Consider the following 18,391-nt stretch of genomic DNA (forward strand, 5'->3'; position numbering starts at 1 on the left):
ATCTATTTTAACAACTTTCTCCAAAAATCATGTACGTCTTTCTTAGAAATTAAAGTCAATACAAAAACCCCAGTTGTGACAGTTATTTTAAATACAACAGCAAATGATGCTACTTTCTTGTTGCTTATATTTTTATCTTGTTCATTTCATTTTCTATAAAAACTCCTGGTTTAGTTACAGTCATTTATGATAGATTAGTATTTGGGTAATACTCAACATAAAATAGATAACATAATTCAACTGTATGGCTTCACAACTTTATGCCTGACCTGTTTGCTGTGCTTCTTGGTTATTATAAAACTAATAGAGCTTCGTGGAATAACATTTGTCACTTATTAAGTAACACAGATGTAGGCCCAATCTTCTAATTGCATTATTAAGTCAACAGGCTGCTTTAATTTAGATAATTACATTTTAATTAAATTTAGTATTATACTAAATTGCGTTGAGAGTGGGGAGTGGCACGCTTTTCATATTTTTTTTATTTATTTTTAACGTTTGTTTTTTTGTGTGAGGAGAATGCGTAATGTTCGCTGTCCACCACTGGGGGGCGCATCCACGTCTTCCACAGAAATTTGGAATCCACAACATCCTGAACCAGAGGGGGGCAGTAATGTGCTCGAACGTGCGGTGTTCAGACGTTGTCAAAACCAGAAAGAAGAACAGCCACAACCCTCTTTCCTTTCGGACCAAAATAGACAGTTAAGGGTGGAGGAGCTGACATCAACTAGTCAGAAATGGCTGCCACCGGAGTTCTTCCCTTCATTAGGGGGGTAGACCTCAGTGGAAACGACTTTAAAGTAAGGATTTTTGGTTGACTTTGGCTAGTTTTATACCAGTGTTTGTTTACCCGCTGCTTTAGCTGAAGCTAATTCAAGTGTGAGAATCGGCAACAAATGGCTGAAACAGAGGCGTAGCTTAACATTAGGAGCATTGGGCGTTAGCCAGTTGTCAAAATGACAAAGTAGCATTCATGTCCGCTACTGTTGACCTCTTTATTTTTCCCTGCTAAGCTGTACTTTGAAGGAAAAAATAGTGAAGAGTTTTCTCTTAAGTTTGTCACTTATTCAGCAATTAAGTATTGTTTGGGTCAAAGTAGCCACTTCCACCATCACGTCACCCTGCTAATTTAGCTTTACTTTTAGCTAACTTCAGCTGTGTTGCTTCAGGGTCGCGTCCATACATTTTTTTTTTTACTGTTTTCACAATGCAGGCCAGATATGGACTGGTGCTGCAGTTTACGTTAGATAACATAGTGCAGTTTGTTGAACTTGTCAGAGCATGTTGAGGGATTGAAATCAACCAGTGTTGTCATGACTACCGTATGTCCCGACAGCCTTTGTTTGCTCAATGATTTGGCCAAAATGTCATAACTTGACCTCATTCTGTGTATTAATTAATTGAGAAAGACCGTATTGATGACAGCAACAACATCTGCAATCAGGCGGTTTCGACATCCGGTACCGACTCTTTTTCCATCGCAGCGGAGAGATTTTGACCCACTAATTCAGGCACATTTAAGTTTTTTGAGCTTGAACGCTCTGTTTCAGGTCATTCAACAGCATCTAGTCAAATCTGGACTTTGACTAGGTCACGCTAAGGCTCTCATTATTTCAAGCCATTGAGAGGTGGGCTTGTAGAGAGAGGATATTATCACAAGAAGAGGGAATTTATCAGCTGCACTCTGGAGTGATTTGAAGTCCAGTGGTACCACAGGGACACAACAGAAAGTTGCAGGACGTAGACCTTTAAGGCAACACGGGTCTGTGTTGCCTCCACAATCATTTGTGCATGTCTGGCATAAGTTAGACAGTAAAAAAAAGATACAACTTTTGAAAGTACTGCGGTCAGACGAGGCCAAGTTTGAGCTCCTTGGTATCAATCTAAATTGTTGGGAAGAAGAGAAAGAACTTCATTTCCCAGAGTCAAACAAGGAAGTAGAAATTTCATGCCCTGGGGCACTTTTATGTAAATTATGTCTCGGCATTCCTGAACCAGAAGCCTGAAGTTGGGTCATGCCCGGGTCATGATGAAGAACGAAACCAGACTCCAGAACTCAGAGGTGTGGGAAATCTCAAGAGTGGGCTGAAAATTTAAACTGAGAAACCTAAACTCCCGTCCGAGACGCGTTACCTCCAGCCGCTGTACTGGCAATCACTTCCTGAAAATGCAAATCTATTAATTGTATGCAATAGGCTTTATTTCAGATTTTGCTTAGTCATTAAAATAATAAAGCCACTATTAAAACAAAAACACAGTTCATTTTCTTGCAAGTAAGCCAGGTTACGTTATCTGTGTTCTCCTGCTTCTCTGTAACAGACTATAAATACACTCCACAGATTAACAGTGTTTATTTTTGGGTTAAATCATGCAGTTATTGTTTCAACAACACACAGATTTGACCTCGTCACAGATGAAGCCAGGTGTTCAACTTGCTGCTTTCATTCATTCTGTCTGATCAGGATTAAAAAAGCTTCTCTGGCCTTGTGAGGGTTCTTACATTCACTAATTCATGTCTAAATTAATGTTAAGGATGAACAAAACAAACAGTTGCCATTCAGGTCTGTGTGACAGTAGGGTCAGCTGTCACAGGCCTTATAGGAACTTCCACTCCATTTCTCCGGTTCCAGTTTATTGTTTTGAAGTCAGTGCTTGTCTTAATTGTGTTTCCAGCGTTTTTCTCCCTAATTATCCTCCCATCTCTCTCTCTTTGCGTCTGTCCCTGCAGGGAGGATACTTCCCTGAACACGTCAAGTGTATGAGCAGCCTGCGATGGCTGAAGCTGAACAGGACGGGACTTTGTTACCTCCCAGAGGAGCTGGCCTCTCTCCAGAAGCTGGTGAGTTATTGCAACTGATTTTGTTTAATCACGTTTATATTTATAGCATTTTTTTTTCCATGCGGTATCACAGAGTTGACGCTATGATCTCTCGGTCTTTCAGTTGAGGGCAGAGTAAGAGGTTTTTGCTGAGACAGGAATCTAAGCATTCAGTTTGAAAGTCACTAGACTAGATTATCTGCAGCCTCATCTTTGGGAAACAAAGGCCTTGTGGGTTAAGAAGTTACTTATTTGTACCAAATAGATTGTTTTCCCAAACAAAGAAGTGACAAATTAAAAACTATTAACCACCCTTTTAACAGAATTGCTCCAAACAGGGCTCTTTTTTTTTTTTTTTTTAGAACTATTTCAACTTGTTCTTATTTTATTGTTCAAAGCTCAGCTGAAACAACTGGGAGCTCCTTCCTCCCACTTTAAAAGCTTTTGCTCTTGTAGCTTAATGCAGTTATTTTATTCCTAATGTGCGCTGTGGAGGGACGCTGTATTAAACATTTAATGCCTCGTGTTCAGTGAAGAGCGCCTGAGTGCTCTACCGTTCCGGTTAGACGGACAGGTTCATTTTTCTTCCTGATCAAAGCGTTGACATCGGTTTCCATGTTGCTCGATTGAAAGTCTTTGCAAGCCTTGACATTGATCACAGTTTGTCTCGTTGTAACCAAAGAACAGGAATCATTTCTGTTGAACACACAGCCTCTTCTGGAGACTTATAGCTCCTTAAAGGAAATATTTATTTAAATGTTTGGTTCTTGACTGCTGCAATGTCCATGTTCTACCATAGTGGGTCATAAGAAAGAATTACATCTCATATGTATCTGGCTATTTGTAAACATGCCAGAGAAATTTCATTGCAAACATTCAGAAAATCCTAAAAACTTTTTTTCTAGTTTAACAGAAACAATCCCTGGATTTCTGAGACGGTTTAGTTTTGTCACTTTGATCATTGTTTAGTTAAAAATATCTCTATATTTAACTGTGTCATAACTGTTTAGTTACATCTCAGCATATCGAGGTGCAATGAATCAAATTTATGTTTATTTTGATTTTTGAAAAAGGTCTACATTTTTTATAAAATACTAAACATCACTTCCTCTGTTGCTCTCAGGACATGTAAACACAAATAGCAGAAGTCTTTGTAACACTCTAAATATTGTGAAATTTGTAATCAGATGATTTGGAAGGAGCCTTGAGGCCGGATTGATGTAACGTGACCCACTCTGCCTGGAAACACGTTTGAGCTACTTTTATTCTAAAATAATAACATCTTCGTAAAAAACTAAAGGCAAGATTTTTAAGCAGAGCATTCAAAAAAAAAAGATGTTTATTTTTGCTAGGTATTAAATGCTGTGATGTTTTTTTTTTCAGCCTTCTGATTAGACATTTTAAATTTACTACATTCTGAAAGAAAAGGACAAAAGCCTGTGAATAAAATGAGTTTTCATACGCAATGAGTTGTTGTGACAAATAATCACGATTTTGTCTTTGACCAGGATCATGCTTCTTAATTTTTTTTTCAACCAATTGTTTATATTTTTTACTTTTTTCTTTTAGCTTCCAAAATTAGTAGTTTACAAAGACGGTCTGTGTTTATTCCCTTGAGAAAGTAGATCCTTACATTTACAGATTTCTACATGTTTGAAAACAGATCAAACTCAAAAGAATAAAACATCTCAGCTTTACGACAACATTTATCCTCCCCGTCTCTCTCTTCCGTCAGAAGGACCTTCTTACATCCATATTAGCTATTGCTAATTTTGTAAACGACGAGTCCGATCAGCGCACATTAGAGACGCGTATGACTCTATGACTGCGTATGACTGCAGAGGGGAACCTGTGGGCTGAGCCAACCTCTTGGTTAGATGAAGAACTATTTATTAACGAGTTCAACGTTTTTAATCTTCAATCTTCAGGAACATCTTTCAGTGAGTCACAACAGCCTGACCACCTTACATGGAGAACTTTCCAGCTTACCAAACCTGCGGGTAACTAACACACGCACACACACCTTATTGTAGAAACGAGTCTTGTGCATCTGCCCTGTTTTCTGTTTGGTCCTGTGTGGAGTCTCACGTCTCGTCCCTGTTCAGGCCGTGGTGGCCAGAGCCAACAGCCTGAAGAACTCTGGAGTCCCAGATGACATCTTTCAGCTCGAGGACCTCTCCGTCCTGGTGCGAAACCATCACCTGTTTAACACGTTATTGGTTAGTTAACATGGACGAGTGAAAATATCACTTCATTTTTATTTATTTATTTTTTTGCAGGATTTGAGCTATAACCAGCTGACGGAGATCCCCAGGGATCTGGAGAACAGCAGGAACATGCTGGTGTTGAACCTGAGCCACAACAGCATCGACTCCATCCCCAACCAGCTGTTCATCAACCTCACGGACCTCCTGTACCTGGACCTGAGCGACAACAAGCTGGACAGTCTGCCGCCCCAGATGAGGCGCCTGGTGCACCTGCAGACGCTCATTCTGAACAACAACCCTCTCATGCACGCACAGCTGCGGTAAAACTCTCACACACACCTACACACACACACACACACACCTTTATTTCTCTACAGTGTGTGTGTGTGGAGCTTTTTAAGCTAAACTGGAAGCTGGCCTGTTGTGTGTGTTTCTGAGCAGCCAGCTGCCGGCCATGGTGGCGTTACAGACGCTTCACCTGAGGAACACGCAGAGAACGCAGAGCAACATGCCCACCAGTTTGGAGGGACTGACTAATTTGGCAGGTAACGAAGCTTTTCTGGACCCGATGTTTTACCAGCTGCAGGAACGGGGAGAGGGGGGGCAAAATCAGATCTCCAGGGTAGAATCTAGGAAACAACCTGGTAGGGAGGTGGTAGTTTTGATGGAAGGCTGCTGAGCATTCCCTACTGGTTGAATCTTAGTTTAAACTCTTATCTAGTTCCTTCTAACTTTAGAAGATAGAAGTAGATTAGTATTTTTGATTGCAGCATTTCTACTAGAGGTGCAGCTTTCTGGCTGACGACTGATCTTTAGAAAACCTGACTTGTATATTCTGATTTTGGTCGAATTCAATCTTGTGATCTATAAAATAAATAAAAAGAAATAATAATTGCCAGGAGTCTGGATCATGAACAGAATTTCTACTTTAATTACTAAAAATCTGTGAAACAGGCCAAGACAACATGCATCTTGAAAAAATAAATACCAAATTATGACAACCTGTGACAGCCTGTTTTTTAATCTCCGTTCCGTGATTAAAAAAATCCAAGAAAAGCAATTACTATTTATAACTGTGAGGGAAGGATAGAAAAATTGTTCCACCAGATATTTTAAGAGCTTAATTTTTCAGATTTAGGAGGCAGTTTACTCTTGTTTCAGAGTGTTGCCATTCTGAAGTTATTTCTGGTGTTCCTGCAACTTCCTGGAAAAGTCCAGGACTTGATGTCAGTTTCTCAGATCTGGATGAGTTCCGAAAAAGAAAATGGAGGGCAAACCAATCCACGCGCTTCCGTATTTTGTTTCTTATGTTATCTTAAAGCTCCATCTTTACATCTGTCATCACTCTTTAGATTCAGTTCACATTCTGAAACATTTTATTGATCCCAAGGGAAATCAGGCTGTCCATAAGATTCAGCTTTCCCTCTTTTTCCTGCTTCCTTCCTGAAAAACAAAAAAGAAAGTCAGGAAATGTCAAAAAAAAAAAATGGACAAAAAACACACCAAAAACAAAACAAAACAAAAAACAACCTGAAACTAGTTTTAGTTCTGTGACAGTTACCAGTTTCCTTTAGTTCTACAGAGACTTTGCACAGAAAACACCGCAAAGATCCTGGGAGGAAAAACGGGTCGCATTCTGGATGTGCAACCTCAGACATCACACGCGTACCGTCGGGTAACCGTTTGCCGTCTTTCTCGCCTTCGTCCAACCAGACGTGGACCTGTCCTGCAACGACCTGACCCGGGTCCCGGAGTGCCTGTATTCCCTGAGCAGCCTGAAGAGGCTCAACCTGAGCAGCAACCAGATCTCTGAGCTGTCGCTGTGCATCGACCAGTGGACCCAGCTGGAGACGCTGAACCTGAGCCGAAACCAGCTCACCTCGCTGCCCGTGAGGAACCGCCGCTACCCGGCTCCTGATTTTTTTTTTAACAGTCTAGAGCGCAAACCGAACGGTGGTAAAACCCTTGTTTTTGTGTCTTCCATCAGTCCGCCATCTGCAAGCTGTCCAAGCTGAAGAAGCTGTACGTGAATTCGAACAAGTTGGACTTCGACGGGCTTCCGCCGGGCGTGAGCAAACTCTGCAGCCTGACGGAGTTCATGGCTGCCAACAACAACCTGGAGCTCATCCCAGAGGGCCTCTGCAGGTGCGCCACAGACGCAGACGTGGTGTCGTCTCAGAAATGTTGCAACACTCTCTGAATGTTTGGTTTCGTGTCGTTTAGGTGCGACAAACTGAAGAAGTTGGTGCTGAACAAGAACCGGCTGGTGACGCTGCCGGAAACCATCCACTTCTTAACTGAGTTGGAGGTACAATGTCGTTACAAATGACCACATTAATGCTGTTTCTGTCACTTTTGACCACATTAATGTGGGTTTGATACGAAGTGACTCTTTATAAATGATCTTTTATGACTGTAGAAAGCAAAAAGTAACCCAGATAAATGGAGCTGACTAATAAATTTGGATGTTGTGGTTGTAAATCAACTTCTATCAATTAAAACAGGGAAATTCATTGTTCAATTTTACTTTGTATATTTAGTGAGGAAATCTGTTTTTATGACTCTTGTTTTTTTAACACCTCTTATGTTATTAGTGTGTAGTACCTCATTTTGCATATTGCTTCTTAGCAATATGTTACCCTTAATAATGTTTGCAATGCTTTCTTTCTTTCTTTCTTTCTTTCTTTCTTTCTTTCTTTCTTTCTTTCTTTCTTTCTTTCTTTCTTTCTTTCTTTCTTATATATAATATTTTAACTAGTTTTCTCTTTTATTTAATGCAAACGTTGCAAAAAATTTCAACATCTGAATTTTTCAGGGTTTTTTTTTTCCTCTCACAAATTATTCAGTTCTCCGTTCAAGATGCGTTTATTTTATAGCATTTTACTCACGTTTACCACAAAACGAGACCAAATCTGAGTGCCGACAGTGAGCCATTTCTCTTGCCGTAGGTCCTGGACGTGCGGGAGAACCCCAACCTGGTGATGCCGCCAAAGCCGGCAGACCGAGCAGCAGAGTGGTACAACATCGACTTCTCCCTTCAGAACCAGCTGCGTCTGGCCGGAGCTTCTCCTGCCGTCGTAGCTGCTGCAGGAGGAGGTGCGTGACTTTGTCTCTGACTCAAACTCCAACAAAGTTTTATTTATTTATTTATTTTTTTAAACCATAAAGCTGTTTATGTGTTGGAAATCTTCCATTTGCATCCATTTGTGTTCAGGCGCTAGCCCCAGAGATCACCTGGCGAGGAAGATGAGGCTGAGGAGAAAGAAAGACTCGTCGCAGGACGATCAGGCGAAGCAGGTCCTGAAAGGCATGAGTGACGTCGCTCAGGAGAAGAAGAACATGGAGGTGAGAAAAACCGTCAGACGACTGCGTCTGTGAAAAACAAAACCTTCATCTCATTCTGAGTTGCAAGTTAAGGTGAATCTTAATAAACTACAATATTGTTTAAAAGTTAATTTCAGTAATTCGATTTAAAAAGCAAAACACGTTTAGAGTCAGATCGCACAGTGGCGTATTTCAAATGTTTATTCCTGTTAATTTAGATAATTATAACCAAAAAGTTCAGTTTCTCGCCTTATTAAAATATATATTGCATTGATTTTTTTTTTTTTTTGCACAATTGAGATAAGTAACATTGTAATTTATTGATATAGGTCTGCATGTTTTTCTTAGCTTGAATCGTTCTGTAGTTTTACTGTTTTCGGTTTCAAGGTTTGCAAACTGAAAAATTTAAACCCGTTTTTTTTCTGTTTATAAAAAGTTTTATTTGATCGACAGCACTGACTTCTTAACGTACATAACCATACACAAAAAAAGGTTTATATTATCATTTTAACATATTATTAGTACTGTTAATACATTGCGTACATGTTTGACAAAAAAAAAAAAAAGATGCTTATAAAGAAACCTATGTATTTTGTAGGAAAACGGGGACTTGAAATATGGCGACCTAAAAGTCCGCCGCTGGGACAAGAGCCTGGAGAAACCTCAGCTGGATTACTCCGAGTTCTTCATGGAAGACGTGGGGCAGGTGAGGTTAATTTTTGTTTTTCGAAAATGGCCTCAAACAAAAGCTGCAGGTGAGAAAAAAAAGAAGGATTCTTTCAGCTGCGCTTTGTGTAATAAACTTCCTTTTCTGTTTCGCCTTCTCCAGATTCCCGGAGTGACTGTGTATCAGATTGAGAACTTCATTCCTCTCCAGGTGGACGAAGCTTTCCACGGCAAGTTCTACGAGGCGGACTGCTACATCGTCCTCAAGGTGACTGTTAGCGTCTGTCGTCCCGTTAGAAAGTAAGACGAAGGGCTTGAAGGTGACTTCTGTTTGGCGTCTTCTCCTCCTGCGGACGCAGACCTTCCTGGACGACAACGGAGCGTTGAACTGGCAGATCTACTACTGGATCGGTCAGGAGGCGACGCTGGACAAGAAGGCTGGCTCGGCCATCCACGCCGTCAACCTGAGGAACTTCCTGGGAGCCGAGTGCAGGACCATCCGAGAGGAGATGGGCGACGAGAGCGAGGAGTTCAGCGCGGTACGTAGAACCCGAAAGCCGACGCGAGCGCACTTATCCTGAAAGCACGCGGCTAATCCATTAGCATAGCTGCTATATGCCATTGAGATGATTCCTGTTGGGTGCAGGTATTTAATAATGAGATCTCCTACATCGAGGGAGGAACAGCCAGCGGGTTTTACACTGTGGAGGACACGCACTACACCATGAGGTGGGTCTGGAGCTTCTTTTTTTTTTTTTATTCTTTCAGTTTTACATTTTACTGGCAACTTTTTAGAAAAACAAATCATTCAGAAAGCTGATCAGAAAGCTCAGAGTTTCTAACCAGTAGATGTGAGATGAATAGCTGTTCAGTCTGATGTTATTTGGCCTGATGTTTAATCTCTCGTCTTCTCGTCAGGTTGTATCGAGTTTACGGCAAAAAAAACATCAAACTGGAGTCGGTGCCGGCGAAGGGCTCCTCGCTCGACCCTCGGTGAGAGACGCATCGTCGTCATTATTTCAAAACAAACGCAAACTGATGGCAGTGGGAACTTTTTAAACGGCTTTTACATCTTCAGTTAGTGATTGGCAACAGGAGGGAAGAAAACTCTTGTAGTTTTCTTCCTGCATAGACGGCATCCACACCGAAGAGTGTTGCGCCCCTAACTGAAACTCTAAATTTCTGTTTTTGCAGCTTTGTGTTCCTGCTGGACACGGGGTTGGAGATCTTCATCTGGAGAGGAGCCAACGCCACGCTCGGCGGCACCACGAAGGCCAGGTGAGATAACGAGCCAGAAGAGGGTAATGGACAAAGGGAAGAAAAAAAAAGTACTTCTGTGTGCCAACGCAAAGATTTGTGATCCTGAAATTCGCCAGGCTGTTTGCTGAAAAGATCAATAAGAACGAGCGGAAAGGGAAGGCGGAGATCGTGACCTTGATGCAGAACCAGGAGCCTCCGGGGTTCTGGGAGGCACTGGGAGGACAACCGGAGGAGATCAGGAAACACGTCCCAGACGATTTCTCCCCCATCAGACCCAAACTGTACAAAGTAACTGATTCAGTCGCCTCCACACTCAGGAAATTTTTTTTTGTGTGTGGGTAACGTAGCTTCAACAGACTCCTCTCTCCTGCAGGTCGGTCTTGGTCTCGGTTACCTGGAGCTGCCTCAGATTAACTACAAGCTGTCTGTGGAGCACAAAGATCACAAGATCAAGCTGGACACTCTGCCTGAGCTCAGACTGGTGGGTTCATCTGCCGAGTCAGCGGAGGTGAAGGAGGAGAACAGGCCCGGTCTGCAAATAACAAACTTTCCCCTCCGGCTCAGGTTCAGTCCCTGCTGGACACGAAAGGCGTTTACATCCTGGACTGCTGGTCGGACGTCTTCATCTGGATCGGCAGGAAGTCTCCGCGTCTGGTCCGAGCCGCCGCCCTGAAGCTGGGTCAGGAGCTCTGCTCCATGCTGCACAGACCCAAACACGCCTGCGTGACCCGCAACTTGGAGGGCACCGAGTGCCAGGTGAACGTCTGCCTGATCGTTTCTGACCATTTGGTTTCGGGCCGGGCGATGCAGCTTAGAAATAAATTGTCCAATTTTTATTTCATTTTATTCCATTACTGGTTTTAATCTTTTTTTTTTTTTTGGCTTTTTTTTTTCAAAAAAAAAAAAAGAGGACATTGGCTTTTATTTAACTCATTCCTTCTGGGAGTTGTACAACGAAGTATCAGTGTTAGAATAATATTTGTTTAGTTACGAGAATATTGTCATATTAGCAGAAAAAGAAGACACAAATTTACCAGAAAAAAACGACTTAAAATTGCAAAAAAAAGTTTTAATGAGAAAAAAGCTTTTATTGGAGTCATCAGAACCTGACGTCAGCAGCTTGTTTCTTTTAAACAGACAGTTGTTTGCACAACTGTTTCAAAGTTCTTCTACTGATAATAATTTGATTCTAAAGTTAAGTATTTTCTGTAAAACTTATGCCAAATTTCACAAGATGGTTAACATCCCCCATTTTTTTTATTTACGTGCATTTTAGAACTCCAACTATGGAGTTCTCCTAAAATATCCTTATTCTTTTATTATTTTGATTCCGTTGTACGACTGTATTCTTGTATTATTATAACTTCATTCTCCTAATAAAAAACAAAATAAAAACCTTAACCTGGCCTTAATACTCTATTGTGGAGTTGACATGAATTCAAAGTCGAAATAAAGAGAAGCCATAAAACAAGCGTAGCAAACAAGATGGCTGCCTTGGGCTTCTTGAAATTACCCTGAACAAAGGAAAGCATGGGTAGAAAAATAAAAATAAAAAATCAGATCTTTCAGAAATTCGATTAATCACCCAGCCCTGAATTAATTATTAATGTGCCTTTCAACCCTTTGTGTGTTTTAATTCTCCTCCTCCTCGTTGTTAAGGTGTTTAAATCCAAGTTTAAGAACTGGGACGACGTTTTGAAGGTGGACTACACCAGAGCCGCTGAAACTGTGCAGCAACATGATAACCTGCACGGCAAAGTGAGACATCGCTTTCTTTTTTTAATTTTAATACAGACAAGACACGATTTTTAACGCGTTTCCTCGCAGGTGAAGAAGGACGCGGAGCAGAAGGACCAGATGAAGGCTGACCTCACGGCACTGTTCCTCCCCCGGCAGCCCGCCATGCCCCTCACCGAGGTAAGTGCCGCGCCGTTGCCAGGCTGCCGCTCTGTGACCACTGTGTAAAGGTGACCGCTACGAGCTCCTCCCGTTTCTAGGCGGAGCAGCTGATGGAGGAGTGGAACGAGGATCTGGACGGCATGGAGGGCTTCGTCCTGGAGGGGAAGAAGTTCACCCGCCTTCCCGAGGAGGAGTTCGGACACTTCTACACCCAGGACTGCTACGTCTTCCTGTGCAGGTACAGGAAGATCCCCTTTCTGCTTTTTCATTGCCGCGTCAAACTCGTCTTCGTTTTAGGCCAAATCAAGATCCTGGATGTTCTTAAAGGGCCGGTCGTGGCCAGAACGTATTGATAAAACCCATCAACAAACTGTTAGAGTATTAACAAGTAGCTGTTTTTGCGGTTTTAAGTAGTTCCTAAAATTTTACATCTTTCCATGTTGTTTGGATTTTGCAATTTTTTTATTGATATTTTGGGGGGGCAATAAAATCACAAATTTTGTAGAGCTGATTTAGAAATAGTTTCAATGAATTTTGCAATATTAAAGTTTATGGGTGACGTAAATTGTGACTTTCTTAACCGATCACGGACTAATGACTTGACATCAAATAAGCCTAAAACAGCTGTGTTATAAAAGTACAAAATACTGCCACCTGCAGGTGGACTTGGTGGTCAGTTAAACCCAATGCTTTTGACCATTTTTGTGGAAAATTTGCAGCTATGCAAAGTGAGAAAAAACATGGGAATTTGCTGATTTTTTTTTTTTTTTTTTAACGTGAATTTCCACAACCACAGGAAACTGGGAGGACTGGTTGATTTAATTTGGCACGTGGAGTCTCGAGGGCCACACAAGAAGCTATGGAGGGCCAGATTTGGTCCCTCGGACCTTGAGTTTGACACGTGGGCTCTAATCTGACCGGTCCGTTTCAGATACTGGGTTCCCGTGGAGTATGAGGACGAGGACGAGGAGAAAGAGAAGAAGGACGGAGGGGCCGGCAGAGGAGGAGGAGGCAAGGGGGACGAGGAGGAGGAGGACAAACAGCCTGAGGAAGACTTCCAGTGCGTGGTGTACTTCTGGCAGGGCCGGCAGGCGTCCAACATGGGCTGGCTCACCTTCACCTTCTCCCTGCAGAAGAAGTTTGAGAGTCTGTTCCCCGGGAAACTTAAGGCAAGAAGGACTGGACGATCCCAATTCGGTTCTGGTTCTGGTTCCAAACCGGGCTCTGAGCTCTCGTCTTGTTCTTGCGGTTCTAGGTGGTGCGTATGACCCAGCAGCAGGAGAACCTCAAATTCCTGTCGCACTTCAAGAGGAAATTCATCATCCACAAAGGGAAGCGGAAACAGAACACAGACTCGGTCCAGCCGTCCCTCTATCACATCTGCACCAACGGCAGCGCGCTCTGCACCAGGTGCGCTTCCATCACACCTGGTGGCTTCCTGTTTGGTTGTTTTTTTCCATTTTTTACATGTTTGTTTTCCTCTCCGTCGCTCAGGACCATCCAGATCGGTACCGACTCCAGCAATCTCAACTCTGAGTTCTGCTTCATACTCAAGGTTTGGATTTAAAAAAAAAAAAAAAAAGAAAAAGTTTGATTCCACTTGAAGAAAACTGAATGATGTTTTTCTTCAGGTGCCATTCGAAAGCACGGATAACCAGGGCATCGTTTACACCTGGGTGGGCCGGGCCGCCGACCCCGACGAGGCCAAGCTGGCCGAGGACATCATGAACTCTATGTTTGATGACACCTACAGCAAACAGGTTAAACAGAGGCTCCGTGTCTGTTAGATGTTGTAATTTATGTATTTAAACGGCATTCACTGAGCAAACATTTTCAGCCTGCTACGTCTTTAAAGGGATCCTGGATTCAGTGTTTTCAAAGTATGGAATAAGAAAATGATTTGATTATTATTTTTTCTGGTTATGGTGTTCTAGAGTTATTGTGCTTCCTTAAATTCTTGTTGGCTAATGTGAAATGTGTGTTGTTGCAGCAGGTGGGAAGCTACGTATTGTTTGCATATTCAAAAAAATACTAAAATCATCCGTCTGTCCGTCCATTTAATTTTTTTCCATCTTTACAGTTTAAGACGTAAAAGAAAGGGAATAAAAAATTGTATACTTCCACCTACCTCCTTTTCAAACAAATGGTTATAGAAAAAATATATATGATATGTGAATGTGGATATGGGTGAAATAATTTTTTTTTAAAAACTAAAAACACATGTAATTAACTTTCTGCATCAGCTATAATAAGTTTGCATTTAATATTTAGATGAATTACTTATGCATTTTATTAAACGTTTATTTATTTCATGGTACATATAATTCATCATTTAATGATGTATTTAGATAATTTTGTCACTTATGGCCCTCCATACTTTATAGAAAACTTTAAAAGTTGGCAGAAACCTTGTCTTTACAGTGTGATGGCCTGTTTTTGTATTTGTTAATTAAAATGTTTATATTTGTCGATTTAAAAACCACAAAATCATCTGGCAGGTAATCAACGAGGGCGAGGAGCCGGAGAACTTCTTCTGGGTCGGGATCGGATCTCAGAAAGAGTACGACGAAGACGCAGAGTACATGAAATACGCCCGGCTCTTCAGGTGAGAGCGCCGTCGCAACCGCAGCCGCGCCACTTCCTCTACAGTCAAACAGGAACCTCTCAGTGATCACTGACCTATTCTACGGCTTTTCTCCTTCCAGGTGCTCAAACGAGAAGGGTTATTTCTCCGTGTCGGAGAAATGCTCCGACTTTTGCCAGGACGACCTGGCCGACGACGACATCATGCTGCTGGACAACGGCAAGGAGGTGAGCGAGCTCAGCTCTCAACGCAGCATCATCGGATCGATCGCTCCAGACTGTTCCTTCAGCATGTTTGGGTTTTTCCTTCCTCTGCAGGTTTACATGTGGGTCGGCACTCAGACCAGCCAGGTGGAGATAAAACTGAGTCTGAAAGCCTGTCAGGTGAGCAGCAGCTTCCCGGATCCGTCCGCTTTTTCACAAACTTTAATGTTTTCTATTTTTAATTAGGGCTGTAGCGATACACGATATTCTGCTCGTAATGCAATATATATCACAATATTCAGCAAACGATACTGTTCGATGGGGTTCAATACAGAGTGACTTTGGTGGCATTTTGTGACTCTTCCACAGACTTTTATTAAATTAATTGACCTTATGGTGTAATAAATGTTGTTTTTGTTATACATTTGCTTTTTTTAATGTTAGTTGTGTATTTGGTTATGTAGAAAAGGAACATTTTTGGTCTTATTCACTTATATTAGATAATGTTATCTATTTCATTATATAATTGTAACTGGTTGTTTCATTACATGTCATTTTTAATGTACATGTGCAACTGGGTAAAAAATGTAATGTGTGATAGCTGTCACTTAATTCATGTGGATTTGACATTAAAAAAATCGATGAATATCGTAGAATCGATATAATTACACAGCCCTAGTTTTAATTTAAATGACCTTGGAACTCATGTAACCTGATATTTTTACCTGATTTCTTAGTCTGTAAATGTTTCTCCTGCTCTCCAGGTTTACATCCAGCACATGCGCGCTAAAGACTCGGAGCATCCGCGGAAGCTGCGCCTGGTGCGGAAGGGAAACGAGCCTCACTGCTTCACCCGCTGCTTCCACGCCTGGGGGCCCTTCAAAACCCCCCCCTCATAGGCCGCACACACACACACACACATACATCCACCCAGCCAATCCGCTGCCACGTAGGGGTTTTGTTTAAACCAGTAATCTGAGGTTCCTGTTTTTCCCTCCATCCTGCAGCCAAAAACAACCAGGATTTTAACCCAACGTCTCCAAATCTTCCAGAAAAAAATCCTGGATGCTTAAAGTCTGAGAATGATGGCAAAAATAATGCAATTTTTTTTTCTATGAACTTCTATTTACACAAGCTTGAATATTACTGTTAAATAAGAGAATTATCTTTTAAAATGTACAGAGGATTTATGAAATCTAAGGGAAGGTTTTTCACCTGACATATCGTCTCTTATTGTGCTGCTTTCACTGGTTTTCAGGGGGACGAGGTGCCGTTCACTCAGCTTATCCAAGCAGTTTTAAGGCACACATTTAGTTTTTTGTTGATATTTTTCAACTTTGAGGGATTAAACAGGAAATTGAGGAATGTCAGCCTAATACTTATTACATGTTTTTATGCTTTTTTTTTTTACCCTCCCCCCCCCCCCCTTTCACTATAAAGCGCTCTTCTCTTTAGTTTTATCACTTTTCTCGTATTAATTTCCCACTGATGCCGAATGCAAAACAGCTCTTTGCTGTGGGTGATTTTGTTTGTTGCTGTTTAGTTGTGAAAATCTAGTTTTACATCTATTTGGCCAAAGACGTTTTCTAGAGGTCAGACTGCAAGATAACGTTTTTTTTGTTTTGTTTTTCTCGTTTCAATGTGCAATCAGTAGAGCCTGGGACAGGCTGAAACTAAATGACCTTACTGTATTCTTCTGTTGGAGGCGTTTTACAGCAACCAGGCTCAGATCTTCAGAAGACCAGAGTGTTTTCATCATATCACGCGTGTCTCCTTGTAAAGAGGGACTTCTGGCTCCGTGGAGTCGAATCAAGTTCACCAGATGACTGTAGTTTATCTTGTGATCATGTGACTTGTGTAGAGTGCAGGTATTGGTCCGGGGAAGGGATCAGCTGACTGCAATATGTCTCATACTTCTTTATATTTTTATGAGGTGATTTATATGCCTGTTGGCGTGTGATTCCTGCACATATCCGTGTCTCTAAATGCGCGCGCACACGCTCCTGATGCCACCTGCAGATGCTTTATTTATGTATTTTATATAAAATAAAAACCTCACATCAACTTTGTGTTTCTGGTTCTTGTTTAGCGTCAAGTTAGAATACAGACCAGGCTGTAATTTTCGTTCTTAAATCTTAAAAAATTGTTATGACACTCAGAACAGACGCCGTAGCGACCAATACAGCATCTCGGCATCTGTTTTAAATCATTTTTAAGGGTTGGAATAAACTTTGTTCAAAGCTATCAAAAAATTATATTCTCAAATCTCCGAATGCATGGTAAAAGAAGAGTAGGAGCTTTAACAGAGTAGTTGACTTATACAAAAAATTTTTTGCATGTTAAAACTCTGCCGTGACAGTTTAACTTGAAACGGAAGTTACGTACACAGGCACGTGTAGAGGAGGCCCCCCAAGTGCCCTTTTGGTCCATTTTTAAAAAATTTTTGTTGGTATCATTATTTCATAAGCCCTCTTCTGACATAAAAACATGTACTAAAATTATTTGCTTTTTGTTTCTTTTTTGTATAAGCCGGTTACCTTGTTACCTTTGACCTTTTGCCCGTGACGCATGACGCAGTTGCCTCTCGCGCAGTGAGATAAGGCGGCTAACTGGAGCTCAACGTAGCGAACGTTCCAGTTTACAGAACAGTTTTTGGTGAATTTAAAAAAAAAAACTTTTTTGGTGAATAAAGTGGAGTAACTTGCTGCTTGTCAGATGACAGAAAACGTTGAAGTATCGTTTCTGCTTCAGCTCGGAGTCGCGGTTTAAGCAGAGAGATAATGAAATACAACAGACACTGACAGGCCTCTGCCTTTCTCTGAAGAACTACTGAGCGGGAGGAGACAGCCAGGTGAGGAGAAACTGTTCTTATCTATCGATTCAGTATTTTTTATCATAAAGATATTAGGCTGTTGTTGCGCTATTAGCTAGCTGCTAGCTAACGGCTCTGCTAGCAAAGCTAGATAACTAAAAAACTTCTCCCCTGTGTCGTTAATGATATCAGTCATTCTTCAGGACTGTTAATGCACTAGGGGCACATCGCCCGCCCAAAACCGGTCATCTCCATAATGGATATATGTCCGATTTTATAATTTCCTTTGCTGCATAATGTACATTTCATTTATTCTGGCGTTAGGTAAAAGTGTCTTCAAGGAGAATAACACTTAAATAATAGTCCAACAAGGATATTAATTTAGAATTAAAAATAACTCACCTTGAACTACTATAATGTATGTAATAAAATTAATCATTAATGAAGGGAAAAAAACTCAATCCAGACTAAGTAAATGTAGGGTCTGGTCCACAGAGTATTGAGTAAAAAAATTTCCCCAATTATTCAATAAAAAAAACTAACCTCAGTTAAGTAAAATAAAATTATAATCAAAACTTGGAATTGTAATCCATCCATCCATTTTCTAGCACCCTTGTC

At 41.3% G+C, this 18,391-nt stretch overlaps 1 protein-coding gene across 1 annotated transcript; it reads left to right on the plus strand.

Moving 5' to 3' along the window:
- Positions 1–597: 597 nt before the first annotated feature.
- On the plus strand, positions 598–17,025 carry flii (FLII actin remodeling protein). Its single transcript, XM_081609813.1, has 31 exons — positions 598–800; positions 2,729–2,839; positions 4,747–4,818; positions 4,924–5,004; positions 5,098–5,345; positions 5,467–5,570; positions 6,739–6,914; positions 7,013–7,170; positions 7,249–7,333; positions 7,974–8,121; positions 8,240–8,370; positions 8,948–9,055; positions 9,179–9,283; positions 9,375–9,554; positions 9,662–9,744; positions 9,934–10,008; positions 10,210–10,293; positions 10,392–10,563; positions 10,649–10,756; positions 10,840–11,031; positions 11,935–12,033; positions 12,103–12,192; positions 12,273–12,412; positions 13,106–13,343; positions 13,430–13,584; positions 13,669–13,729; positions 13,806–13,934; positions 14,673–14,779; positions 14,880–14,985; positions 15,076–15,141; positions 15,726–17,025. The coding sequence occupies exons 1-31, from the start codon at positions 738–740 to the stop codon at positions 15,858–15,860; spliced, it is 3,810 nt and encodes a 1,269-aa protein (XP_081465939.1). The 5' UTR covers positions 598–737; the 3' UTR covers positions 15,861–17,025.
- The last annotated feature ends 1,366 nt before the right edge of the window (positions 17,026–18,391 follow it).

This window comes from Poecilia reticulata, chromosome 8, assembly GCF_904066995.2.
Source record: "Poecilia reticulata chromosome 8, P_reticulata-male-v2, whole genome shotgun sequence".
Lineage (NCBI taxonomy): Eukaryota > Metazoa > Chordata > Actinopteri > Cyprinodontiformes > Poeciliidae > Poecilia > Poecilia reticulata.

Coding starts and splice junctions, on each gene's coding strand:
- flii (XM_081609813.1), top strand. CDS start 738: ATGGCTGCCACCGGAGTTCTTCCCTTCATTAGGGGGGTAGACCTCAGT. Junction 801..2,728: donor TCAGTGGAAACGACTTTAAA/GTAAGGATTTTT, acceptor CTGTCCCTGCAG/GGAGGATACTTCCCTGAACA. Junction 12,193..12,272: donor CCGCCATGCCCCTCACCGAG/GTAAGTGCCGCG, acceptor TCCCGTTTCTAG/GCGGAGCAGCTGATGGAGGA.